General features: G+C 48.7%; 1 protein-coding gene across 1 annotated transcript in view; it reads right to left on the bottom strand.

The window, feature by feature from the left end:
- TBX20 (T-box transcription factor 20) overlaps positions 1 to 22,977 on the bottom strand; it is a 34,654-nt gene extending 11,677 nt beyond the window's left edge. The window contains exons 1-6 of the mRNA XM_054726417.1: positions 22,851 to 22,977; positions 19,365 to 19,614; positions 18,174 to 18,338; positions 14,628 to 14,736; positions 12,952 to 13,110; positions 3,991 to 4,067 (exon numbers count right to left, since the gene is read on the bottom strand). Coding sequence (XP_054582392.1) covers positions 3,991 to 4,067; positions 12,952 to 13,110; positions 14,628 to 14,736; positions 18,174 to 18,338; positions 19,365 to 19,614; positions 22,851 to 22,977 — 887 coding nt within the window. The remainder of the gene's footprint in view (positions 1 to 3,990; positions 4,068 to 12,951; positions 13,111 to 14,627; positions 14,737 to 18,173; positions 18,339 to 19,364; positions 19,615 to 22,850) is intronic.
- Between the last annotated feature and the right edge of the window lie 3,682 nt (positions 22,978 to 26,659).

The following is a 26,659-nucleotide window of genomic DNA, read 5'->3' as shown; positions in this document are numbered from 1 at the left end:
TATTAGCCAAAAGAATACTGCACCCAGATGAATTTATGAGCAAGATTGCAAAATCTCCAGGTAAAGGATCACATCTTTGCTGTTTAAACTGGTCCAGACAATAAAAAGAAGGAAAATGTATTTCAGCTCATCTAAATAGATTAGCAGAAACCAGATACCAAAATCTAACAGAGAAGGCAAGAAGAAACAAAGTCAAATCTGTTATGAAGAGTGACATAAAAAGTCTTAAATAAAATCAGTAGATTAAAGCTAGAAATGTACTATAAGAGAGAGAGAGAGACAATCCAGACAGGATTTATTCCAGGAATACAAGAATGGCTCAACATAGACAATATGACTATAATTAACTACACTGCTATTTAAAAGTACAAAAGTAATTAAAATGGTCTCATCAGATATTAAAAGAGCATTTAATATAACTCCAATAATATTCAGGATAACATAAAATTCTTAATTTAGGCACAGTAGACTATAAAGATACCCATCTGAAACGATAGCCAATGAGAATCATATGTTATGAGAAAACACTAGAGGCATTACTAAAATAAGTCAAAAACAATAAAAAATGCTATTATCATTACTTTTCAATAGTGTCCTGGAAATTTTAGTCAGTGCAATAAAACAAAAAAAAGACATCTTAAAAAGTATAACTACTAGAAAGAAAAATATAAAATTATCATTTTTATAAATGATATAGCAATCTAACTGGAAAACTCAACAGGCTAAAAGGAAAAATTATTGAAACTAATATTTTTAAGTTCAGTAAAATGGCGGGATGCCAAAGACATTTAGGAATCAATAGCTTTTTACAGACTAAACTGGGCAGATTTCTAATGAAAAAATTCTATTTTCAAAAGCAAGTCCTCTCCCACCTGCCAAAAAAAACAACCACCAAAAACCACTCTTAGTACAGAAGTGTCCTTTCCCCCTTCCCCCTGCCACAAAAAATAAAAAATAAAATGCCAATAGACTGTCTATAGGTTATTTATTTTTTGGGATCATCAGATAGATACTTCTTTCCCTGAAGTAAAATAGCTGTAAATTACATTATTTTAAGAAATCTCTTGGGGCGTTTGGTTTGCTTCTTAGCTGTCCATTGCAGGTATATGTGCAAAGCACCTAATGAAAATACTTCCTACTCTGGCGAACCAGGTGGATTTCTTTTTTCAGAGGAGGGAGATGCTGTCCCTGAGAGTCAGGCGACACGTGAAGTATGTGAGACATTCAGGATCCGAACTGAACCTCGTCAAGTAAGATCAAGAAAACCTAATGCCCTTTAGAGCAGCGGTTGCCAACCAGTGGTGGTCCATGAGGTCCGAAAGGTGCTGACTGCTGTTTTAGAGCACCCCAAAAGCTGTAGAGGGGCTGAAGCTCACAACGATGAGCCTGCAGGTATAAGGCAAACACCCTCACAGGCGTTTTTGTCGGGGTGTCCCACAGCAGTTGTAAATCTGGAACAGGAAACTGGAAATCACTGAGGTCACATACTTACACCATCATATTCAATTAGGTTAGAAAAGTGCCAATTCTGTCATCGTGTCATGAAAAAGTGCATTTTTCTCTCAGATCCCTTCTAAAGAAAAGGTCCCTGAGCTGTTACAGATGGGGCTGTTTTCAATCAGTTACAAGGAGCAATTCAATTACTAGGTGGTTTAGTGCAGTAACTGACTCCAGACTAATTTAATTCCTTTAGGTCTCTAAAGATCAATTGATCTGATTTGTCCCATCCCCAAAGGCTGTTTAGGGAAAATTCAGACTTAAAATACTTGGAAATGAAATCCAAAACCTTGGCCGATTTCACACAACTTGGGTCATCTTGCACATTTCCAGTTAAGTCACACAAGATGCTCTCACAGCCTCCAGACCGCCGAGAGCGAATGAGCGCCGTGTGCGTGTGAGTGCCCTGAAGCCAGGATGCTGGTTCGGGAAGCAGGCATCAGCCGGCCTGTCGTTCTCCAGGGCAGGAGGTCTGGACACGCCCATCTCAGGAGCACGTGTGCAGCGAAGGGGTTCTGCTCACTCCAGGAGCAGTTTGTTAAGACCATTAGAAGTAGACTTGGATGGGGCAAAAACCATGCTCCTCTAGTAAAATAAGAAACCTGCATTTCTAAGCTGCTTGCGTAAACGCCACTTTCCTCGGTTCTCCTAAGAAACCTGTGAAGCCGCAGGGTGATTTTCTGTTTTTCTAGATGAGGACAACAGACTCAGAGGTCAGGTGACTTCTCCAGGACCCCTCAGCCAGTCAGAGGCAGAGCTGGGACTCTAACCCATGACTCTGTCTCCCAATTCACCATGTTAGCCCTTGATCTGAGACAGAAGGTATGGCGTCTATGCCATGAAAACACATCACTAACGCCCCCGCTGAGCCACCATCTTCATTCTTGTTTGACCCCAGACTAACCCCGAGGAAGGTTCACTGATTACAATGCCACCTGCAGAATCCCAATCTGAACCGGCGCCTCGGGCCCTCCAGAAATAGATTAAAAAGGTCACGCCTCCTGAGGAGCCCTTGTACACGGACTCACGTGTTCCCCACGCTGCTGATCCCACACTGTCACTGAGGTGGGTCTCCAGGCCTAAGTCCCACCTATGTCCCAACTCACCGGAGGGTCACCCGCTGCCTTTTCTGCTTCTGCAATGGATCTTCAACCACAAGCTCCAGCTTCTTTCTCTGATCTCAACACCCCCACCCACTCTTCAAACTCTCCAGCTAATGGATCTTTTCCTCCTACTCAAATCCCACGGCTGCTGCCCACTTTCGGCCTCTCCTACTGGCTTCATTGCCTCCCCACAAAGCCTCTATATCTGCTCCCCCAAATTAAAACCACCCCTCTACGATCCGCCATGTGGAAGGCTGAGGGAAGGATCGGACAGGTGTTGCTAAAACATGTAATTATCCCTGAATCTGAGTTGCCAACACAGGCTAGGAAGAAGTGCGAAGGTCAGAAGATGCGACCACGTGGTAGATAATGAAGAGTGTGGCAAAGTGTGGCAGTTGGTGGGAAAATAACACCAAGATTTGGAGATAAAGTAAAACAGAGGGTACCCCACCTGTCAATAAAGACTTCAGGCCACATAAAAGAACAAGCACAGGCGATGAGGAGGGTCTGACCGTCTCATGTATAACATGGCGATTAGAGTTGATGATACTGTTGCATAACTGCAATTTGTTAATAGAGTAGAACTCAAGTGTTCTCTCTCTCTCTCACTCACACACACACACACACACACACACAAACACACACACACAAAACACACAGAATAAGTACAGAAAGTTACATAGTATGTGTAAGAGATATAAACAATCAGGTTAAAAAAAATCTTCTCTCTGAAAAACACATTTTGTTTTTACATTTCTGTTGAGCAAACCATGGATCTCAGTGTCGTCATTACTGATCACATCGATGGTCTCACTGTGTGAACCATTTGAATGAAGTTAACAGTGGGGTGAGTTCCAGGCACATGATTGTCACCTGTCATCTTAAAGGTCCTGAGATCTGACATCTCTCCTATGAAATAGCATCAGTCTAAGCTCTGGGTAAAAGGTGAGCCTTGAATTAAATGACCCCTCCCTTTTTTCAAAATCCCAAACTACCCTTGTATGGGTGGTGTTAGCAAATATATATACCCAGTTCCGAGGTATCAAGATTCCATTTCTCTGGGGATGCCACTCGAGACGTGGAGCTTAACGGCATCCAGAGGACGGAGACTTTGATAACAACGCCCTATTTTTACAGCTGAATAAAAGTCCCGACCAAAGGAACCACTTCACGGAGAAGCTGAGCACAGCGTAGACGCGGCTGCGCAGCGGTCACAGCTTAAGCACGCCTGTATCTACAGGCTCCGAGCTGGAGGGGAAGGGGACAGAGACGGGGAGATTGTGTCCAGGGAGGTCATGGCTCTCTGGCGTTGAAAGGAGTGTGCCCGGACAGACTCGCTCTCCTCTTTATCTTATCTGGACAAAGAAAGTAAACAGAAAATTCTCATTACCTCTCGATGTCCGTGAGCCTGGAGGAGTCCCGAAATCCTTTGGCAAAGGGGTTGCTGTCTATTTTCAGCTTGGTTATCTGGAAGGGGAAGAACGGGTGACACAATGAGGTCATTTCTGAGGTCCAGAAAATAAAAGCAGAGAGAAAGTGTTTGTTCCTTTCCCATCCTGGCTCCATAAGCACATCCAGTGTCTGTCAGTATCGGGAGGAAGGTCGAAATTGCTAGAGAGTTCACAGGAGGGATGGCTGCGAGGGGGTGGTCGGGGAAAGCCTCGGAGAGAAGGCGGCATCTGAGACCAGGCTGCGGGTCAGTGGATGGAGACCATTAGGGGCGAGCCTCTCCTGAACAGTGTGAAGTATTCGGACAGTCGTCATCGGCTCGGCTCCACTGGGGAGGGGGCAGCTGTCCGGAAGGCCAGCACCGGTGGGGAACGGGGAACAAAAATAAGAACACTGCCTCATGCTGACTTGGCGACATCATTTATTAATACCATGGGCACATACATACCAGTATATACCATAATAGATAAAAAGATTAAATAATAGCTTCATGTTTAATTCTATATTGAGATACATGACATAAATAGATGCTATAAAGCTTTTAGAATATAAACGTACCCCAGTACCGCCCCCCCTCCATCTTACTAAATTAGACTCAAATGAGTCAGTCTTTTGCTGTCCACCCATGCAATGTTATTGGTAGACTCTATGCTTACATTGGGGGGGAGGGGAGTTATTTTCTACTAAGAATCATTGGTCTGAAGTATTAGTTGTCTATGCTGTGCTAGCCCTAATTCCCACAGAATTAATATTAATGTGAAAAGATCTATTAAACCATACGCACTGCATCTCCAAAGAATAATACATTAGGTTTGAAGCAAAAAATAAGTGAACAAAGAAAGGAAACAGTGATTAAAAGATGCTTGTAAAAGTCCTGAGTGTCAGCGCTGGCAGGCACCTAGCACTGACCCAGCTATGCGGTGTGTGAAGAAGAACCGGGGCCCTTTAAGGGAGTCCCAGCTCATCCACATCACTACGAGAACCCACGGCAATCTTCAGAGAGACACACCACCCGTCTGAACCTGGGGAAAAGCTGTGGGCGGAGGCCCGTCCTCCTCCTTCAAAGGAAGGCGTTCCCACCATAAAGCGGTATGAAATGCTCCTTTGCCAAAAGCACCGTTTCCTCAGATCCGTGTATCTATTGTTCCCTTCAAGCCACCGGCACCTAGAGAACTGCTTTTCTTATTACAAAAGAAAGGCTTTTCTTTTTCCTTTTCAAATTTTTAAGGTACTTATTTATTGCCACATTTTTCTTTTTTTTAAATGTATCTTTATTGCTGAAAGTATTACAGATGCCCCATTCCCCCCCATTGGCCCCCTCCACCTCACTCCCGCCCCGCCCCAGGCCTTCTCCGCAGTCTTGTCTGTCCATGGGCTATGCACGTATGCAAAGAAGTTCATTGGTGAATCTCTTCCCCCACTCGTTTTCTTATGTGAGCTGACCAGTGTACAAGCTGCAAACGAGCTCTTTATTCCACTTAGAGGAGAGATTCCCACACTCTCCTGACTAGAGAAGGCACTTCCCTGTCAGGCACCGGGCCATGCCCGAGAAATGCTCACTTTCAGCCCACGACGTTCACTCTAGAGCAGCCACACACACACACCGGCTAATTTCCTTTTCAGCTTGGTTCATGGGAAGGGGGGACAGGGGAGGAAATAAGCTCGGTAAGTGAGAAACCTGCTCCAGTGGCAGGAGCAGCCACGTGGAGGATGCAGACAGAGAAACACACAGGAGGCCCAGGTGACCAAGGCGTCTGGGGAGACCCTTCTCTCACCAGCCGCGGACCCCGAAGGCTGACAGGCCGAGCCCGTTTGTCAGAGTAGGGCTTCCTTTGGAAGCTCCATTTCCAGGACGAAGGAGAACATTTTTATGTGTTGGAAATCAACGTACAAACATCTTCTGAAGCCCAAGCAATCAGTATGTTCTAAGATGATAGAATACCGCCAAGATTTTAAATTCAAAGACAGGAGCTGTGTCTTTCTACTGGATCATTATGTTAAAGTACTTTTTATTTCTAAAGCGCTTTATACGTCATGAAACACTGCTTCCACAATAATTCATCAGCAAAGGGTTAATAGAGATGGATTGCTTATCACGTCCCATGCGAACCGTCGGATGGTGCAAAGATAAATACATGGTCCTGCCCCAATGGGCTTAAAAGGCCACGGAGCAGGCAGAGGGACACGGGGCTGAGCAGGCAGAGGGACACGGGGCCGAGCAGGACCGAGGGGACTCAAGTGCCAGTAAAGAGAGGGGCATCGCACCCACTGCCGTGTGAGCGACCTGCAGGGTGAGCCGACCCCAGGGGGAAATTTCAAACTGAAACTGTGCGACAGAGCGATGAAGTGAAGTCTGCTTCTAAGCTCAGTGACTCACGGCAAGCTCATTGATAAAGTCACAAAGTAAATGGATCTGCCAATGAACGACATTTCCTGGAGACCATGGCAGATACTATAGCTGCTGGGAAAACTAAATACTAATAACATGTGATTTCACTTCCAGGTGGAATTTAAAGAACAAAATAAATGAACACACAAAATGGAAAGAGACTCATAGATAGAGAACAGACTGATGGTTGCCGGAGGGGAAGGGGGTTTGGGGCTCTGGGTGGAAGAGGTGAAGGGACTAAGAAGCTCACATTGGTAGTTGTAAAAAAGTCCCAGGGAAGTAAGCATGACATAAGGAATATAGTCAGTAATATTACGATAACTACGTATGCCGCCAGTTGGGGTACTGGAAATACCGAGGGGAACACTGTGTCAAGTATATAATGTGTACACTTCAAACTAACACGTAATAAAAGAAAAGAAAAACCAAGGACTTGGGAAGAAGTCCTTTTACACCATCCCTCTAAAATGTGAAACATTGAGCTACGTTTGAGTATTAACTAACTAAAAGGACAGGAAGTATTCTCTATCTGTTATAACTGAAGAAAGACTTTTGACCCACTTGGTCCCTGAAAAGCATTTTGAACATAGAATTGGTTGGTCTTTATTTTTCCAAAGGGTAAGGGTGATGCTGGTAGCATTGTCGTGGAGAATAAATACTCCCAACACGTGATGTTGTTCAACAGGCGTGTCACCACATCTTACCGCCCTTAGCTTTGAACGAGAACATGGATTAGCTTCAACCAGTTTTCCGGTTTCTTTGAGATTTTCTCTCGTTATGGGAATGCTATACTTCCAATAGTCTTTAAATCCCTCCCTCATGAGCCCTAGGAGGATCAGTGGTAACTTTTTTCTTTCCATTTTGATGTAATTTCAAACAACAGGAAAGCTTAGAGAACAATGCAGGGTGCTCTCATACGCCTCGACTTCCCCGTTGGTCACAGCAATGGTTTAACTGGAGTGACCTGGTTAGAAAAGTTGCTGGAGACATAACCAGCTATTTACTTCCTCTATGGCCCGTGTTCTCTAGTTCCAGGGAAAACAGCTGCTTTTGGAAGTTGGGGGGCGGGGAGCTCTTATTACTAAAACTGGGGGGACCCTGGACTCACACTCCCATCTTGGACAGGTTTTATGAGGATTGTGAGCAGCACAGGATTGTGGGTTCCAGTTCTTCACCAGCCACTGTGCTCGCTGCGCTATCCCCCGGCTCCCCGGCTCCTGGGCTGCCAGCAATCATCACCAGAAGCATTTGCTGAACTTGGCTTCCAGAGAAAGCAGTCGGGAATATTTTTCATCTTTTTTTTAGCAGTTAAGAGACGAAATGAACTCTTCTTCCGTTTACAGAAGGAAAAAAAAGCGTTTTACTGGATTTTCTATCTTAAGATAAAATAATTTTTAGATAGAATTTTAACGTTCTAGGTCAGTGGTCAGCAAACGGTGGCTCGCGAGCCACATGCGGCTCTTTGGTCCCTTGAGTGTGGCTCTTCCACAAAATACCACGTGCAGGCGCGCACGTACAGTGCGATTGAAACTTCGTGGCCCACGCGCAGAAGTCGGTTTTCGGCCTGGGCGAGTCTATTCTGAAGAAGTGGCGTTAGAACACTCAAGGGGCCAAAGAGCCGCATGTGGCTCACGAGCCGAGGTTTGCCGACCACTGTTCTAGGTAATCATGCATTTTTAAAGATCAGGCACAGGTTTTATTCCATGGGTATGTAAATAAAAACCAGTCATTATATAGACATTCATCGCTGAAGGTGTGGCTTTACACCCCTGTATGAAGTTTGGGACAACTGGAGAAGTCACACATTTGAGAACTGATGAGAGAAGGGACCCGAGTTACAGACAGTGATTCAGTTGGACATCACTTTGTTTGTCCCTAACACAGAACACCTGCGGCCTGTAACACCGCTGAACAGTGTCACCCGTGTCAAAGGTAAGGATCCAAAACTAGTCAACCAGTGAACATAGCATGTAGAGTCTTGCTTAGCCAAACCACAGGTATGGCTTATAATTCAAAAACAAATTTAAAAAGCAGAAATCTCTTATATTGGGTGTGAGGAAAATGCATTAACAGGTAAGGACAGCACACCGTGCTGAAGAAATCCTGTAGTTAAGTGTACATGCACGTATATGCAAATCACCAAGCGATTCAGGTCAACACATATGCACTCTTCCACATCTGATCTTAATTAACAGAACACAATGCATGTCCTAACAAAACACTCACTCCTCAGCACCCCCTTTCCTGTGGATAAATGTCAGCATGACGGGGGGGCAGAGTTTGACTACCAGCTGTGCCAAAGAGAAGGGGACCTTCCAGGGGCTGATCCGCCACGTGACATCACGGGTCTCTGAATACGCCGAGGTTCCCAGGCGCGAGGTGAAATTGGCCCTCGGAGACCATTTCTCCAATTATCAGGGAAGGATCTGTCCCCAGGCATTTAACAATGAAGCCTGACCTATACTTCAACTCCACAGCAGTGGTCTGCCGCTCCGAAAACAATGTGTGACCTTTAAATCTCAAATTATAAAATAGTTTGCTGAAAGTATAATGTATTTAGCTTTTATCTAATAATGTAGACAAATGTGATCATTTCCTCGCCAAAACCCGAGGCAAAAAAATAATAATTTGTAAAAGTCCCATTTTCATTACTTCTAAATAAAACTACCAGCCATAATAAATGAGATGCTTTTTCGCAAATTGGAAAACTCTGATTTGGCTTTTAATGGATGTAAAAATTACAGTCCTAGCTAAAGGTTGAGACATATGAAGGTGATCCTCAATGCGAACTTTTAAATTTTCTTCTTCTCTCTTCTGTTTTTTTGTGCAAAGAAAACTTCTAATATTTCTACTATCCTCAGTAAATATTTATTGTATCTCCTATATACAGGGTGTCCCGAAAATATAGACACACTTTAACAGCTGATAGCTCAATTTTGAAAATGAAATGTATGTTAATAAACACTCTGTATAATTACTAGTAGTCAAAGTGTGTGTATACATTTTTGGGACACCCTGTATTTATTTTAGGAAAGCCAGTACACAAACATGACATAATAATGAAAAAGCAGAGGTGGGAGGCCTAGAAAGAATCGAGGATAACTTTAGAAAATTGTACAGGACTAAAGAAAATACTAACCCTCAAACTGATTTATTCACCCCGTGTATGTTTATTAAACATGAATTTTGATTGGTTTTTATGAGGTTTATAAACCATTCAAACTGGCTTGGAAAGCAAGTCTTTGACCCTTACTTGAATTTCAAATATATACTTGGCACTGTGCTGGGAATCAGGTAAAGGTAGATGCATTGAAATAAACTGACTATTTTCATTGGGCAACATTTTCAAACCCAGTTTCCAAACCTTGACACTGTCAGTGGTAATGTCCTTGGCCTGCAATCCAGCATGATGCCACCAAAAAGGAGGAATGCAGATCCAGATTTGTGACCTTGGGCAGGTGTATTAACTACCCTGAACCTGTTTTCCATCTACAGAATGGGGCTCAGTGGTGCCTTCTGGAGGGGTGTCAGAATTAAATGAGATATTGAGGAAAAAAGGTAGAGAGGTTTTTCTAAATTAAAAGTAATAAATCCAAACCATGGACTTTAGTTGGATTCTATCCAGTTCAGAGAGGAGAAGGGGGTTATAGAAGACATTTGTTGGCCCATCCTGAAAACTGTAATATTAACTGAACTTCAGATGATATTAAGGAGTAATTCTTAATAATTGTCTTAGCTATAATAAAGATATTATGGTTACAAAAATAATACTCTCATATCAGTATGCACTTGCGCGAGTATTTACAGGTGAAGTATCATGATGCATGCAACTGAGTATGAAACGATTAAATAAATAGGAAGTATGGATACATACAGAGACAGAATGGGGAAGGGGAGGCAAAGTGGCAAAATGTTAATTTTTGAATCTGGGTGGAGCACGTGAGGTTCACTTTACCATTTGTTTAACTTTTACATATTTGACCTTTTCTTTTCTTTTTTAAATATATTTTATTGATTTTTTACAGAGAGGAAGGGAGAGGGATAGAGAGTTAGAAACATCGATCAGCTGCCTCCTGCATACCCCTCACTGGGGATGTGCCTGCAACCAAGGTCCAAGGTACATGCTCTTGACCGGAATCAAACCTGGGACCCTTGAGTCTGCAGGCAGACGCTCCATCCACTGAGCCAAACCGGGGAGGGCATATTTGACCTTTTCTAACAAACATATGGCTGCTACCAGGTGCAGCCAGCGCTAGTGGCCATTCTGACCGCCGGTTTAAGATCACTGCCATCTCATTACACTGGCAGGTAAGCAGTGAGCACTTGTTGAAAAGGGGGAAAAATGATCATAAAGAGGCGAAATCCTCTAAAAAGGATGTCTCGGAGTCCGTCAGAGCCACAAGCCAAGAGGACAGCAGGTACCTAAAGCTTAGAGGTGAGCACACTGACTGCTGCACCTGAACACGTGGATTCAAACAGAGCGGAGTGCGGAAGGTCACCTTGGACGGCTATTTAACTCCGGGCCTCTGCTCTCCCGAGAAGGTGACACACAAATACTGTTTTCCTGTCACAGACAGTCATTGTGGAGATTACATAAAACAATGCACTTCAAATGGTGCCTTGCACACAGCAAGTACCCAAATATTAGCTGTTATAATTATGTCAACTACCCCCTCCTAGTCCCGTGAACCTTGGTTTGAGAGGTCCTGCTGGCATTTACTCAGGACTGCTCCTTCACTTACGAAACCTAATCTAAGATGCTCTCCTGCGAAACTTCCTTTACCTTTGCTTCTACACCTTAAGATGATTAGTATGATAACGTTTGTGCACTTATGTACCTCATTAAAAAATATGCCACTAACATTTTAAAATGCCAACGGTGACAGATCCTCTTCGGGCATTCCAGAGAAAGTCCTTAAAACCACACGCCTCACTTACAGAGTGCCTCGCGGTTCCCAGGCATGACTATGCACAGTCTCTCACCGGATGCTCACAGGACTTCCCCAAGATGGTCTGGGCAGTTGTTAGCCCCAGTCCCAGGTAAGGAAAACGGCAGCCATATGGTGACACGAAACCCCCTCCAAGTTGTATAGGAATCACAGGTGCTCACACCTTACCGTCACACCTCCTCTCGGCCATCGGCCCACATCCCTGCTCTGGGCTCCCACTCCCTTATCTGAGCAGGGCTATCTGGGCTTTCAGCGTGGTCCTTTTTTTAAATATTGTTATTGATTTCAGAGAGGAAGGGAGAGGGAGAGAGAGAGAGAAACATCAGTGATGAGAGAGAATCATTGATCGGCTGCCTCCTCCACGCCCGCTACTAGGCATCGAGCCTGCAACCGGGCACATGCCCTGGACTGGAATGGGACCGGGACCCTTCAGTCCGCAGGCCAACGCTCTTTCCACTGAGCCAGACCAGCTGGGGCTCAGCTTCCTCTTGTTGCTTTTCCCGAGAGACCCAACACCCTGTCTCCTCTGATGGACCAACCCACTCCAACAGTCATCCACTCGGAACCCAAAATATAACATCAAGACAGGAGCACAGCCAGTGGCCCGTAACTACTCAAATGAAAGCAAGATGCAAAGACCTAGCGAGGGGGCCCTCCACCGAATAACCTGACGGTGTGATTCCTCCTCCTGAAGCAGACAGAGCACAAGGAAGCCCGGCCGGTCCTTCCCGGCTGTGCAAGCCACTCGTCCTCCCTCAGCCTTGGCTTCCTCACTACCGAATGTCACTATTAGCCCCAGCCCGCAAGCTTATGCTCACCGTGAGAGAAGAAAATACATGGGCAAGTGTCTAACAGCACCCGGTTCTTACTAAGACTTTGATAAGTATTTATTGAATTGAACTAACCCATATGGATGAACAAATGCACACATTTTAAATGTGAGGTACAACAGAGAGTAGACAATAGATAACTCAGTATTATAAATTACATATCTTGATGTTAATTAAATACACACTGCTTGCCTACTACAGTTTACTACATAAAGAGACATTTAAAATCATTCTACTAGAATGACCACACCCTAAGTTACAGCTGAATATGCCTCAGAAAGTGTCTAAAGCATCAGTAGTGTGGGCAGTCGGCTAGAATATGGGTGCTAATTTAGCAAAAAAAAAAAAAAATGGAACGTCTATATTTTATGGGGCAACAATGAGTCCATGGTTATGTACCTTAGGAGGCTCTATCAGGGAGAGGAAAAGGAAGCAGGTAATTTCTCGAGAAGAAAATTTGAGAAGCCAGAGAGGGGCAGGTTTGGGTCAGAGAGTGGGCAGTGAACAACCTAACCAGGAGTACACAGATTCTAGAAAAGCTGGTGCAATACGGACCTTCATAACCTTGAGTGTGGTTCACTCAACACACGTGGAGGCCCTGGCTGATACTCAATAGCGTTCTCCAAAGAGAACTTCTATTTCAAGTACTGGGATCCTTGTTCTCCCCACGGAAATGGAAGAACCTCCTAAATCCTTATCTTATTCAGGAAGTGAACTGTGAACGGGGCACTCACCAGCTGGTTCTGATAGGCAGTCACTGCCGTGAAAACCGTCTCTGGGAAGATGAACGTCCTGAATTCTTCCGACTTCAGATTGAGCAACGACGCAGTGTGGTCTTTCTTCTTAATGATGTGCACCCGGGGCTGGTACTTATGCATCGAGTTCAAAATGATCTACAACAAAGAAAGGGGGGACACTGGATGCTAGGTGTTCGTATTGCTCAACAGCCCAAGCTGCAATGAGGCAAACAAAGAACCATAAAGTCTACAGCTTCAAATTCAGTTTTTTAAGAGTAGGATCTACCCTGTTCCATTCCTACAGCAAATCATTTTCACAGGATACTGCAGAGTCATCCTTGTCAATCACATTTCATCAAACCAACGGCAGAGAATCCAGGTCAAGTATCTTTCTAAAGATCTTTTCTAAGTATCTTTTCTAAAATGATGGGAGGAAAGTCATGTGGAGAATACATTTGTTTTTAAATCAAGTCTTTAAAATATTTCTCGTTTGTTAGTCTGGTTAGATCAAAGGATATATGTCTACACTTTCCAAAGTAAGAAATGATATATGCTAGGTGGACAGATTGTTATTAACGGGGGTGTGGTATTGGACAGACCTGGGTGAGAATAGTGAATCTGCCACTTTCTAGCTCTATAATCTTGGAGTCAGTGATCTCACCTCTTCAAACCTCACCTCAAATACAAAACCAGGATTAACCCCATAGGGTGTGGTGGGGATTAGAGGATGTAACCCTTGTAAATCACATAGCAAATAGGAAGTGCTTGTTATTTAAGAGCACGGAATAACATCACAGATGGTTCCTTAAAAAGAAATCTTATCAGACGTGCGAAGAGGCCTGTGTCAGTGGTGTTTGTTCTATTAACTATTGCTAAGAGCTCAGCATTCCAGTTTCTCCCTTTCCACATTTTGATAAACTCTTTATTGACCCAAAATCATCAAACTGCTTTGTTTTTAATTGCAAGACTTCTCTGTGCTTTAATATTCGTAAGACTCTCTACACAGGGGATATAGAATGAGTAAAAAGCACTTTCCCAAACTTCTTTCGACATCGTTTCAAATGGTTGGCTTGGACCTGAAACCAAATAAATTGCTTCTGGTGTTGCCAACATCCATTTGCCCCAGGGGGCCTTGTTTCTCGAGACCCAGTCAGAGTAACCAGGTTAATTCTGCTCTGCTGGTGGCGCTGTTCAGCGGCTGGAAGCAGGTGAACAGGTTTCCAACTTATCTGGACATAAACCCTGTGGTTCTATTGCATCTCAGGTGAGTGTGCTCAATGGAACATGCTTTGGGCAACCCCCAATGGGGGCGGGTCCCAGCCCCATTCCTTTTATGCTGCATTATCTGACATACCACTGACAGAATTCAGATGTTTAACCCAAGAAGGGGCTTTAGTAGCCTGCAACATGCATATTCTCTTTGTTTCATGGGCAAAGGCACAAAGCAGTTGCTCAAGTCTTGGGAAATCCACGGTGCTGAAGGCCGGCCCCCTTGCATAACAATGGCCTCCTGACAAGATGAATACTTGGAGGTTCTCACAGAGGATTCACAGCGAGAGGGGGGGAGGGGCAGAGGGCCAGGGGGAGACTAGAGGGAGGAAGTTTTGTGTGACTTCTCCATTCCATCCCATCCCGTCCCGGGGAACCCACCCAGTCCCAGGTGCTGTACTTACATGGCCGTGCTGATCCAGCTCATTGTTGGTGAGCTTCACCTTTTCAAAAGACACCATCTGTTTGAGTAGCTGCTCACCAGTGAAAGGGGAGTCCGGGTGCACATACAGCCTGAGAAAATTATGAGAGATTCCATTGAGGCATTTTTACAAAAAACATGCTCTCTGTGGGTTATAAAATATTCTAATTCTAAAGGAACACAAAACCCCTGTATAAATGGTGACTTTTATTCACCCTGTATAATGTCAAATTTAATAATATAGCAATACCCAAAGAACTCTAAAACCCCTAAATGTGTTTCTTCATGTACAATGCTCTAAAAGGGGAAACACTTAATAAATTTTCTATCATCTGTGGAGCAAGCCATTTTTAAAGATGGGGTTTTTCCTATCTACCTAATAGGCTATTGGGCTACTTCTGTAAAATATGAAATCTAATGGTATAGGTAATTTCAAAAGAAAGATTAGGCTATACTCATTGCATAATAAGTTCCCAGGATAAGCATTGCTAAAAATCAATAAAAACAAAGAATTAAAAAAAAAAGAATTCTAGAGACTCCAATCATTTAAAATTGAAGGTGACTGAACTTAAAGTTTATATTCTTTATAAATTCAGGACAGAGTAACTTTAATGCAGGGACCTGGGAACTTTTAACAGTCCACACATCAGAACGTTGTTAGGTGATGGCAGTGAAAACAAGCTGAGGAAGCTTCAAATTACTCAGTGTATTCATCTGTAAAAAAGCCTAAGCAAAAAAAAAAAAAAATGTATCTATCAAGCATTTATCATCTATTGATCAGCTGCGACGTGCAAAGCCATCGTTCACAGTTAAATGCACAGCATTTGTTCTATCCGAGGATCCCACTAAGCACAGCTCTCTGTCCATCCCAACCACCTGACATAAGCTTTTCTGAGGTCGGAGGAGATCACAGAACCAATGGGAGGGGAAGGAGATGTGCTGGATTCAACAGCACAAGTTCCTTCCGGGCGGTAACCGGTTATTTGTAGATCCACTTTCTATAGGAGAGTGTAACTATAGCTAAACATAAACATCACGTTTGGGGCAAAGGCCAGGGGAAAGGTCACAAAACCTTTCCTTGCAGTGTCCGCGTGAAGGACAAGAAGTGGGTGCCCTGGTCTGTCACGGACGGGGATGGAGATGCTGAAACACAGCCCCCAGAATAAGGATGCTTCCTGGACCCAGGCAAGAGCCGGGAGGCTTTCTTTAGGTGTCTGCTTGCCTGCCTGCTTGTTGGATTGCTCCTTTCAGGAGGAGTGCTCAAAACTGCCGTTCAGTTGAAGAATTCTTTGATGACACAACCATCATGGCTTTTCACGTGTCACCCGTCCAAGGCTATACCTTTATAATGCAGTTGTTTTACCGATCAGCCCCACGTCCCAGCCTCCCTGCCAAAAAGACGGCTCCAGAACATGTCAAGTCCCAGAAGCTGCTGAAATGTTCTCCCTTCAAGTATCAATTCACCAAATGTAGTCACATCGATAAAGCTTCACACACCTCAACATCAATTACTCTAAAGAAAAGGAAACATTCTATGCAAAAAAAGAGCACTATTTTAGGTCGCGTGTAAAGCCTTGCCCATTATGATGGTCAAATGACATTGTCACGCAGTATTTCTTCTGATTAGGAACAACTGACTGATGAGGTTCAGTCTGAAATAAAACGTGTCCAAGAACTAGAGCCACAAGGAATTTCCACCATCGGTACAAAACAGATCACCCTCCCAAGTCCCCCTCCTTTTCCTTCTGGAGCTAGAAAATACAGCACTCTTTCTTTTTTAAATAATAATAAAGAATAGTTGCTTAAATTACCTCGAGTATTTCTATGCGATCCTATTTCTATCCTACTGAATATTTCTACACTAGATGTTTTTACCTGGTATCGATATAAATAGGCTGAACTGAGATGAATGAGAAAACATACGGGAAGCCCTCTTCTCTCCAGGTCCCTGGGACTTAAAATTCCAGCAATAGCTTACACATGCTTCAGCTCAGATAGTGTATGGGTACATGCTTTCCTTCTCCAACCAGAGCAGATTCGTAACATAAACAAGGCATGTCCTCGTCCCAAAGTCCTGCTGGCCTGCCCCGCTCCCCTTGCCTTCAGATAGGAAGAAAGCGTATGCTAAGTCAGAGTGATTAACTTCTCAGAGGAAAGACTTTGAAGGAAAACAAACAAAAAAAAAGATCTGTTTGTAAAAATGGTTAGGAATCTGCTAAAATCTCTCTCTCCTTTAAAAGCTTGAAAGTAATGTGAATCCGCTATTTAGTCGTAGTAAATAGTGGAGAATACTAATTATATTCACTTTAATATCTATTGTAAACTGTTTAAAAAAATGAGTACCAATTTTTTAAAATGTCTTTAGTCATTTAATATGGTTTTAACGTGCTGACCTGGGAGGGTCCGGGATGTCCGTCCTGGTCTCCGTGGGCATGGGAAGCTCTGAGAGGCTCCTCTGGTCTCTCCTCTCCCCTCGGCAGCCCAGCGCCCTGTGGGCTCAGCAATGGCACAGCTGCCCAATCAGCTAAGGTTCCGTGTGAACCGTGTGTGGAAATGGTCTGTGTAGGTTCTGTGCCTTGACTACGACTCCAGACCACACACTTACAAAGAACCAGCTGGACCAGCACCGTTCCTGAACCTTCCCATCGAAATGAAGTTTCAGCTCTGATAGGAACTTCCAGTCAATTCCACGCATCAGCCCTAAAACAACTTGAAAGCTGTGCGCCGTGGCTTTAGGACCCTGCGTGTAAGGTCAGCTGGGAGTCTTTGTATGAAGACTATCGCTCCGCAGCCGATCGCTGTAGCTGTTCATTGTTCACAGAAGCAAGTATGTGAACAGCAGGTCTAACCTCCCCCCCCTTGCCCAACTGGGCAAAGCAGCAATAACAAAGGTTTACCTGTGTGATTTTTTAAACAGGGTTCTACTGGGAAAATGTTATTTCCAATGAAGAGCACAAAAATAAACATGTGTGATCCCTAATATCCCAATTGAGTAATGTTTCATGTAAAAAAAAAAAAAAGCTAACCTGATGTTGCATTACATTCATCCACTTAAATTTTCAACTTAAAATCTCTGAACGCTTTCTGGACAAAAACCACCACATTTTACCAGAATGATATTTATTATGTGCAGATACAACTACATTGTTAACAAATATTTACTATTAGCGACCACTTTACCAAATTGCACTTTTTAAAAACAGGATTTTAGGGCAGCCACTTCCTACTAGTGTTAATCAGCCAACTAGCAATGATGAGTGACATATGAAACGGGCCCAGATTTCTAACACGAATATTCCAACTGCCATTTGAGGAAACTCTGACACGAATGAAGAGGAAAAGGCACCAACCCTGCCTTTCTCAGAGACTAGCTGGTATAGTCGATCCCGGAGGGTCTGGGCTGGGAATCCTACCAGAGCTCGGAGCTTTAAAAACAGACCTGCTTGGAATTCAAACCGCCAGGGAAGAGGCATTCTGCTAGCAGGGGTCACAGGCATGTTTGGTCAGGCGAAAGTCAGGAGGCACACACCTGGCCGGCAGCGGTGGGTCCGCCTTGCCAGCCACCAGCCAGGAGGAGCGGTGGTAGGCATAGCGGTACCTCTTGTTGTCCACGGGGACGATGTCCATCAGGACTATGTACTTGGCCTCAGGATCTACGCCGGAAAACGACACCCGGATGGTAGGAAACATCCTCCTGACACAGGGAGACAGAGAAGACCGGCCTGAGCTCGCACAGCCTGAAGAGCCGCTGAGTTAGAGGGAAGGGAAGGGAAGGAAAGGGTGGGACACCCCCCACCCCCGCCCCGCCGCCACTCCCAGAGGCTCCAAACCCTTTCTGTTTCCTGTAAAGCCAGAGATGTGAATTGGGAGACCTACGTGCTAGACAGTTTTACAAGAGTCTCAGGGCTGGGGAAAGTTGTGTTTCGTTTCGTTTTGGATGCCCAGCGTCTGTGATTACGGAGAAGCCTAGCTTTTCAGCAAGCTCACTGGGCTGACCCTGGGTCTCCGGAGCCACCCAGCCCTGCAACTCCCCGGGGCTGCTGGGAGAACACGCTCCTGCCACAGAGAGCGGAGCAGGATTCTCAGTTTGGGCTTGGGGGACCTTGGCTGTATTTCCCCGAGTCTGAGAGCTGGAGCCCAGGGCCACCGAGCTCCAGGGCCTGGCTTCCCGCGCCCTGAGCCTGCCCAGCAGCGCGCCCAGGGCCTGGGAGCCAGCCCCTCCCGCGGAGTGCCATCCTTACAAATCTCACTCTACCGCCCGGGCCCTACTTCTCCTTTAGGGGGGACCGGAGCTTCTGAAGATTGAGCCCACATAAAGGAAGCTCCCTGCCTCCCTTGCAGCACCCAGCCACGCCCCCCCCCCCCCCCCGCACCCTGGACTCGGGTTCCTCCTTCCCTCCAGATGCCGAGCCTGCACCCCCAAACCCTCCCGGGCTGCGGGGGCGGGGGGGGGCAGACATTCCTGGTCCCTGTGCCCTTCTCATCGAGACGGAGGTGAGGTTTCCCACGGCCAGATCTTGAGAAAGCAAACGCCTGGGAATTCTCTGAGCAGCACTTTCCGCAGTACGTCTGCGGGAAGAGGCCCTCCCCGAGGGAGCGAAGCAGCTTTCTCTCCGGGCTCAGAACCCGCAGGGATTCACCCAACTCCGGGAGACGCCCCCAAGCCACCCAGGGAGCACCCCCACCCCCCACCCGCTCCTCGCCCGCCCAGGCCCCGTACCTGCCGGACTTGGTGATGATCATCTCCGTGCCCAGCTCGTGGAATTTGTCCCAGAGCTCCTTGGTCTCCAGGCTGCAGGCGATCTTGGCCATTTCCTCGCTGGGGATGATGGGGGTGGTGGGGATCAGCGGCTCGGTGCACAGCGAGGAGGAGGCTGGGCTGCCGCCGCCGCCGCCAAACTCCCCGTGAGCGTCCAGGCTGGGGAGCTCGCCCAGCGGCTGGGCACAGGATGACTTCTCCACAAATTGTTCTGCAAGAGAACGGACCGCGACAGCGGATGCTGTGAGCGGAGACGCAGGACGGAGAGCCGCACAACTGAACCAGGGGCCCAGATGTGACCTGGGAAAAGTGAAGCTCGGAAACCGCAGGAAGGCAGCTGAGGACCCACCGTTCTGTAAAGCTAGCCTGCACGTCCGGGGAGCGGCGCGCCCGGGGCCGGCTTACGGAACCAAACGAGTGCGTCCCAGAGGCAGGGTCTGTTACCACTGAAGCCCACACTGGAGAACAGACGTGTGAGGGCCGGGAAGGCGGTGATCGCGATGCATAAAAAGCAAGGATCCTGTTTGCATCCCTCCCAAGCCCTAGCCGTCACAGCCTGTGCGAGCTGGTGCCAGCGCTGCCCCTCGGACAACCGAGAGAAAGCCGGTCCGCTGGCTTGAGAGGAACTTCCCCCTCTCGGAGCCCCCTCTCCACAGAAAAAGGAAACATGGGTGCGCGTGGAGAGGCGGTTCAAAATAAAAAGTGAAGCCATTTCACTTCTCGGCCTGCCTCTCACTTCATAGGCCTTCGGGTGTCAGATTAGAGCATTTGTACGGTGTCCCTCCCGCCTGAGATCTTATGAAAGACTAGCATTTGGCTTGTTACGTCACAGGAGTGCGCGCTCTGGGCCATTTCTGGACAAAAAGGTGTGAGGATTGAGGAAACCACCCCGAACCCCAGGCTAGCAGGCATGTTCAAGCAGGAAGGAGGCTTTGCCATCCACCAGGAGGCGGGAATACCACCACCAGGAACCAAACATCTCCCCCCGCCCAGCTGATAAGGGCCTGGGACTCCACCAGTCACTTTGATGGAGTACAGGGGGACTTCTGTAATTATCCCAATTATCTTGCAGCCCTTAAAAAAGAAACTACTTGAATCTGCAATGTGAAACTGACCTCCAAACAGCTCTAGTCTAAGTGGCCCCCAGGAACTGAAACCGGTTCTAAATGTAGTAGGTATGTACATCATAGATGCGTCGTAGAAAACCTTTTGTTGTCTGTATTTCTCCTTGACTTAGGGCAGCAAAGAGAGCATTTTTACCTTTTCTTCTTTTACAATAACAATCCAGCTCCTAGGAAGGTTTCAAATTTAAAATGATCCAATTCTTTATCTTATCCCTATATTTTCAAGTGGAAAACAGAGAGATCCGTGCTATGGGGAAAATCTTATCCTCTAAGAATATGTTCAGAAGCTCACTCACATAACGCCTTCCCAGGGAATGAGGAAGGAGCCTTGGGAGTTTTATTTCCTGACCATCGAGAAATGCAAACTCCCTAAGCCTCGGACTCACCAGCGCGTCAGGGCTGGGAAGTGGAGGAAGCAGAGGAAGAAGAAAACGACACGGAAATGCTTTCGCACAATGCCGAACGTCAATTACGTCTCAAAAAAAAGTTTCTCTAAAGGAAAAGTCTGAGGCTGTGCTTCTGAATAGCCTTACAGGGTTTAAAGGGCAGTCAGGAGACGCGTCTGGCCCCCACCCTGGCTTCAGCAGCTCAGTAGGGTTTCACACCGTGTTCTCTCCTAACAGAACCCCGTTTTTCTCTGGCCGGGAGTCCACGGCTTACAGTCACCAGCGGTGCTCTGTGGCACTGACCCCTAAAGGGACCGGAATGACTTCTGGCTCCTCCAGGGGGATGCTTAGGCGAAGACGGGGTGTGTGGTGAGGGAGGGGGTGGTGGCTCTGTGAGCTGGGCATCGTTTAGAATTTAGATCGGGTGTTTTTTCTCAGGAAAATAAACAGACAAGGAGGCAATGGTGAAAGGACAGTGGCGCTGAAGCCGGCTTGTGTCCCAGGCTGCTGTCTGTCCTGGGAGGAATTTTAACCTGAAATGGTCTTTTCCTGCTGGCTACCAAACTGTGATGGGGCAGCGAGAAAGGATCCCGGAGCCCCCAAACAGGAGTGGGTGCCGTTGGCAAGTCCCATAACCACAACTTTGGAATTGGTGGTTGATTTTTTCCCCTGCCCGGCCTGCGTTTGTTTGACTGCGTGTTTCCATTCTGTTGGCAGGTTTAGGTTTAGATGGGAGGGTGGGTGGGAAAAGCCAGGGAAAAGCGAGGGCCGTGGAGGAGAGACTTTTTGACTCTGTGTTTTCTGGAGCCCTTCTGGTTTCTTCTTCCTTGGTTCTGAGTGGCTACAGGGGTTTTAATTCTCTTTTTTTTTTCTGCCCAGGCCCCTTGGTTTTCATCTCTAGGGCTTCATCTTTCATATTATTGTTGTTGTTTTGGATGTGAGATGTTAAGTTGTTGGGGAAAATGGGGGAGGGGGGCGAGGGGAGGAAGGAAAAAATTGGGAGAGTTAAAAAGAAATATTATCCCGTTTGCCATTTGATGTTTTTCACTGTTTTAGGGCTACCAGCTGGTCGGGATATGAAATGATTATGTCCTGGGGCCCCAAGAGGTGACAATGAGAACACTTCTTTCTCAGTTGTAAAGGGGCAGTGAAACCACGTAATTCCCTTGTGCTAAGGGGACCATCATCCCTTTCCTCGCTTTCCTCCCAGCCTCGAGTCTTCTATAAATGGTAAAGGTTGTTACATAAACAGTATGGCTAAAAGTTGAGGAATCTGGGAAATGGTTACTGGCTAATGTTTTTGCCAACCTCTCCTGAAAGGACGGCACTTAGAAAATGCTGTCTTATTGATAAGTCCAGAACTTCGGAGAAGAAAATGGCTCTCGCGGGGAGGGCTGGCTTCTCCTACAGCCCTCGACGGTGGTTTTCAGAACTGACCCCGTTTAATGCAGCCTATCCAGTCGGAAGGAAAACAAAATTAAACCAGTTTCTTGTGAAGTCGCCTGCAGTCTCCTTGGATTCAAAGGCACAAGCAGGTGTTACCCGCGTCGTAAAGCCTGTTGCGTCTTTAAAAATGGGTTTTATTATTATATATCCTTATTTATTATTTGTTATTATGTATATGATCCCAAAAGAATTATGCACCCACACCCACTCCTCCTGGGATTCCAGGCAAAGACGGGGGAGCGCCTACCGCCTGAACGAGATGCGAAACCGCTTGTATTTCAGACTCTGAAGTTCCCGAAGAAAACGTGGGCCTTAAAGGAAAAAACCTCCCACCCCCGACTTATGGCCGTGGCCGGAGAGCCAGAGGCTGCCGCGCGCGACCCGGGACCGGCGGCCACCCACCCTCCGGAGCCCCCGCAGCCGGGGACAGGGGCAGCCGGACGCGCCGCTCCCCGCCTCTGCCCCCCGCGGACGGCGAGGCGCCGACTTACCCAGGGGTTTGATGGTGTTCTCCGCGGCCTCCTTCTCCTTGGAGCCGCCGCTGGACATGAGCGCCGCGATGGAGAAGGCGTTGGCCCGGGAGGAGAGCTGGGGCTTGGGCGACGCCGTGAACTCCATGGCCCCGAGGACGCGGTCCTGCCCAGGGACAGGGCTGGCCGAAGCGCCGTCCAGCTTCCCCGCGGGAGACAAAGACCGAAACGCGGCGCAAAGTTTCCGAGTGCAACCACAGCGCGGCCGGGGACTCCGGGGCAGTCCGTCCCGACCCCCCGAGAGCGCCACTCCGGCCTCCGCACTCCCCGACCGCGAAGCGCCGGAGCCGCAGAGCCTTCGGACCGGCCGGAGAGCGGGGGACGGACCGGGCTCCACCCGGCGCGCAGACACCGGCGCGCGCGGCAGGACCACAGGCTGCGCCGCTGGGGACGGGCACCCGCTGCGCAAAGCCCGGGGGTCCCGCAGCACCCCCTCCGCGTCCTTCCTCCCTCTCCCCCGCGGGGGACAGCCGGAGGGGCCCCAGCCGCGGGAAGCCCGAGAGAGGGCGCGACAGCAGGGAGCCGGATCGCCGCGCGGCGCGGCCCCCAGGACACTGCGCCGGGTGCCCGCCGCCCCGCGCCTTAATTTGCTGGCGGCGCCGGTCCCCGCGGCCCGCAGCCAGTCAGCGCCGCCCCACGTCACCGCTTCCTGGTCCCGCCGCCGGGGGCGGGGCCGCCGGGCGAGGGGGAGGGCGCGCCCGGGGCGCAGCGCCCGCGTGGCCTCGCGCCGCACCCGCCGCAAAGCTGGCACCCTTGGGGAAAAGGGGTGCCACCACCCCGCTGATGGGGCGAGAGGGAGGTGCGCGCTGTCGCGAGGGGGCATCTTTTCGCGACCTAAAATCCGAGAGCCCGGGAGGGGCGCAGCGCGTGCACCCAGCCCGGAGGGAGACGGGGGTTCTGGCTGCGTCCACGGGACAAAGATGAGTCTCCCCGGCGCTCAGAGTCCCAAAAGGACGTTTGGAAACGCTGAGGAGAGAGGAAAGCGGCGCCGGAGAGCGGGCGCCCACGGGCCAGCCCCATTCCCGCGGTCGCCCCAGGGCTGGGGCCCGGGACTGGGTGGTCTCCAACATCGGGCTGCTGGACAGTGGGGCGGCGAGGCGCAGCCCCGCGAACGGCGCGCTAAGGGGGGTGCTGGGAACCTGGCGCAAAGGACGGCGCACTCGCCGCCAGGGTTCGTGCTGCCCAGCGGGGCGCCTCTCCCCCGGGTTCCCGTGCTGCTAGGGACTCGGGGAGACGGGGCTTCGACCTCTGGGCAGGCGGGGGCGGGCGCTGTGCGGGGCCGCGGCCCCTGCGGGGACACGCGAGGCGCGGCGGGAGAGGGCGCGCCCACAGCGCGCGGGCTTGGCTGACGCGGGGCCTCTGCCCTCGCAGACTCGGCGGCGACCCGGACTTCCCACGGCCTTGCGGGCGGCGGGGGGCGGGGGGGAGGGACGGAGGGGGGTCGTCGTGTTGGCCTAGTTCAGCTTAAATAACTCAAATTCTCCGAATTCGCGGGGTAATCCGCTTCCCTCGGAGCGGAGCCGGGTGAGCTCGGGCGGACACACACAGGCTGAACGTGTAAACATTTGCGCTCCTTTCCAGCCGTCCGTCTGGCGAGTAAGAGCCTCTTGGGTCTTAAAGGAAAACAGAATAAACCCCTCTTTCCCACCAGCCTTTCACTTTCCTCGCCGCCTCTCCGCTTCCCTGGCTCCTGAAATAAACCCGTGCGGAAGGCGGAAAGTCAAAGCTGGAGGACATTTGGGGGAGTAAAACGACGCGAGCTGGGAGAGGCGCGGGGTCAGCCTGTCCTGTCATCGCGTGTCCATCGTTCCTAACCAGGTGCTGCATGGAGGTGGCTCAGACGCGTTTTCTGCAATCAGCCTCCATGCGCAAAGTGTGCATGCGTACGTGCTGGGGAGTTCATCCAAACCACAGGCTTCTGTGCTGGAAGGGGCTCTCTCTCTCTCTCTCTCTCTCTCTCTCTCTCTCTCTCTCTCTCTCTCTCTCTCTCTCTCTCTCTCTCAGGCCGGGTCTGGCTCGGCGGAGGGCGTGTCTCCCATGCAGTGGGCCCAGCCGGCTCAGGGCTGACAGGAGCCCCGGGCCGCCCTCCAGGCCTTGGTCCTGATCCCCGCCCCGCCGCTCGGCTGTTCCTGCGGGTGGACGGCAGGGCTACCGCGGGCCGAGAGCAGAGGCTTCCGACGAAACGGCGGCAAGAGAGAGACGAAGCCAACCGGCGCCTAACGATCAGTTTCCATTCCTGAGTCTTTGCTCCACTGCTGTGTGGGGACAACCCAGACCCTTCAGCTATTCCAGTCTCCCCGCCCCCCAACACCACCTCAATTCCAGAGTGACACTTCCCTCTTTCCAATGCTAGGCGCACGCTGGCTCCTTCCCTGCCTCACATGCTCAGAGTTTGACCGGGAAGGAAGCCTCAGGTGGAGAGTTTTGGTGGTGGAGGTGGTGGTGTGTGTGTGTGTGTGTGTGTGTGTGTGTGTGTGTGTGTGTTAGGGGGGTGATGTCAGAATTAGTGTGGAACTTAATATGTGCTCTGCTGGTATTAGTTTTCAAAAACTTACTTTACCTCATTTAAAAACAACAACTGGCCATTGCTTTTTCTACACACAGGGAATGCCGTATTTTTTCGTAGTTGTCTTAATGGGTCAGACTGGAGCTTGAATACTTTCACGAGAAGGCATTCGTAGAACAATTGGCCGAGAAGGGGAAGCTGACCCAGTCCTGGCAGCGCTGGGTCTCCTGCCGGAGGGACGGGCTGTTGGCCCTGTCGCAGGTAAAAGGAGAAGGAGGCTCCGCGGGCACTGAGGCAGGGGGCAGCCAGCAAGCCAGGGGAGTGGGAAAGGCCCCTTTCAACAAATCTGGGCGCCAGAGGGGAGCTGTTTGGGGCCGCCTAACAAGCTATGCATCTTGCTGGCGTTGAAATCACTGCAGGAAAATGTATAGACTACAACGTAATTATCGGGGCCCCGTGTCCCTTCCTTAGATTTATTGCCTTTGCAAATCAATACAGCGCTATAAAAAAAACGGGGCGGTGCCCGGCAGAGAGGTGCTGTCAGGAGGTGACTCCGAGGCGTGAGGGCTGAATTCCGAGACCCTCCAACCCCACCCCACCCCCCGCGTTAGGGCAGGTTGACGGGCAAAGCCACCAAGGAGGCTGGAACGAAGCAACCCCATTAACACTCCCCCCCCCCCCCCCGCCCCAGGCCCGTCTCAGGCTGCGGACAGGCCAGACGTGGGTGCTGCTTGGACACAGAGAGCGCCTTGGACTCCAGGAGACTTTGTCATGCCTACAACCCGTGTTAGCCCGAGACTTTGCTTGCGTGGGTTCCCGACACCTCTCCGTTTCCTCACCTACATCAAAACAGGACCAACCATTTATTCCTGCCCGGAACACGGCGCTGCGGCTGGATGCAGTAACGCGCGTGAAGCGCCCACACCATTCAGTAACGTTAACAGTTACCCCAATTTAAGGACAACATTAACTACAGAATTTTATTACATTTAATTTTTGAACTGCAATTTCGCGATCCATCGCAGAGCTGTAGACAGTTTTGAAAATGTGCGTGGAGAACCGGGGGCACTGGGTGGTGTAAGGGAGCGTTAAATCCTGCTGAACTGGAGGCTAGGGATTCAAACCTCTGGTTACACGGCTGCGTTTGGTTATTCGGACTCCCATTACATGGAGGACTGGTCGGTGCCTCACACCGCCCCCTTCCAAATTCTCATTTGCAGCTTCCGCAACTCAGAAGCCCATCCCCTCCACAACTGCCCCGGAG

Source organism: Eptesicus fuscus, chromosome 14 (assembly GCF_027574615.1).
Source record: "Eptesicus fuscus isolate TK198812 chromosome 14, DD_ASM_mEF_20220401, whole genome shotgun sequence".
Classification (NCBI taxonomy): domain Eukaryota; kingdom Metazoa; phylum Chordata; class Mammalia; order Chiroptera; family Vespertilionidae; genus Eptesicus; species Eptesicus fuscus.
The sequence above is the reverse complement of the archived record's forward strand: the minus strand, read 5'-3'. Positions and strand labels throughout refer to the sequence as shown.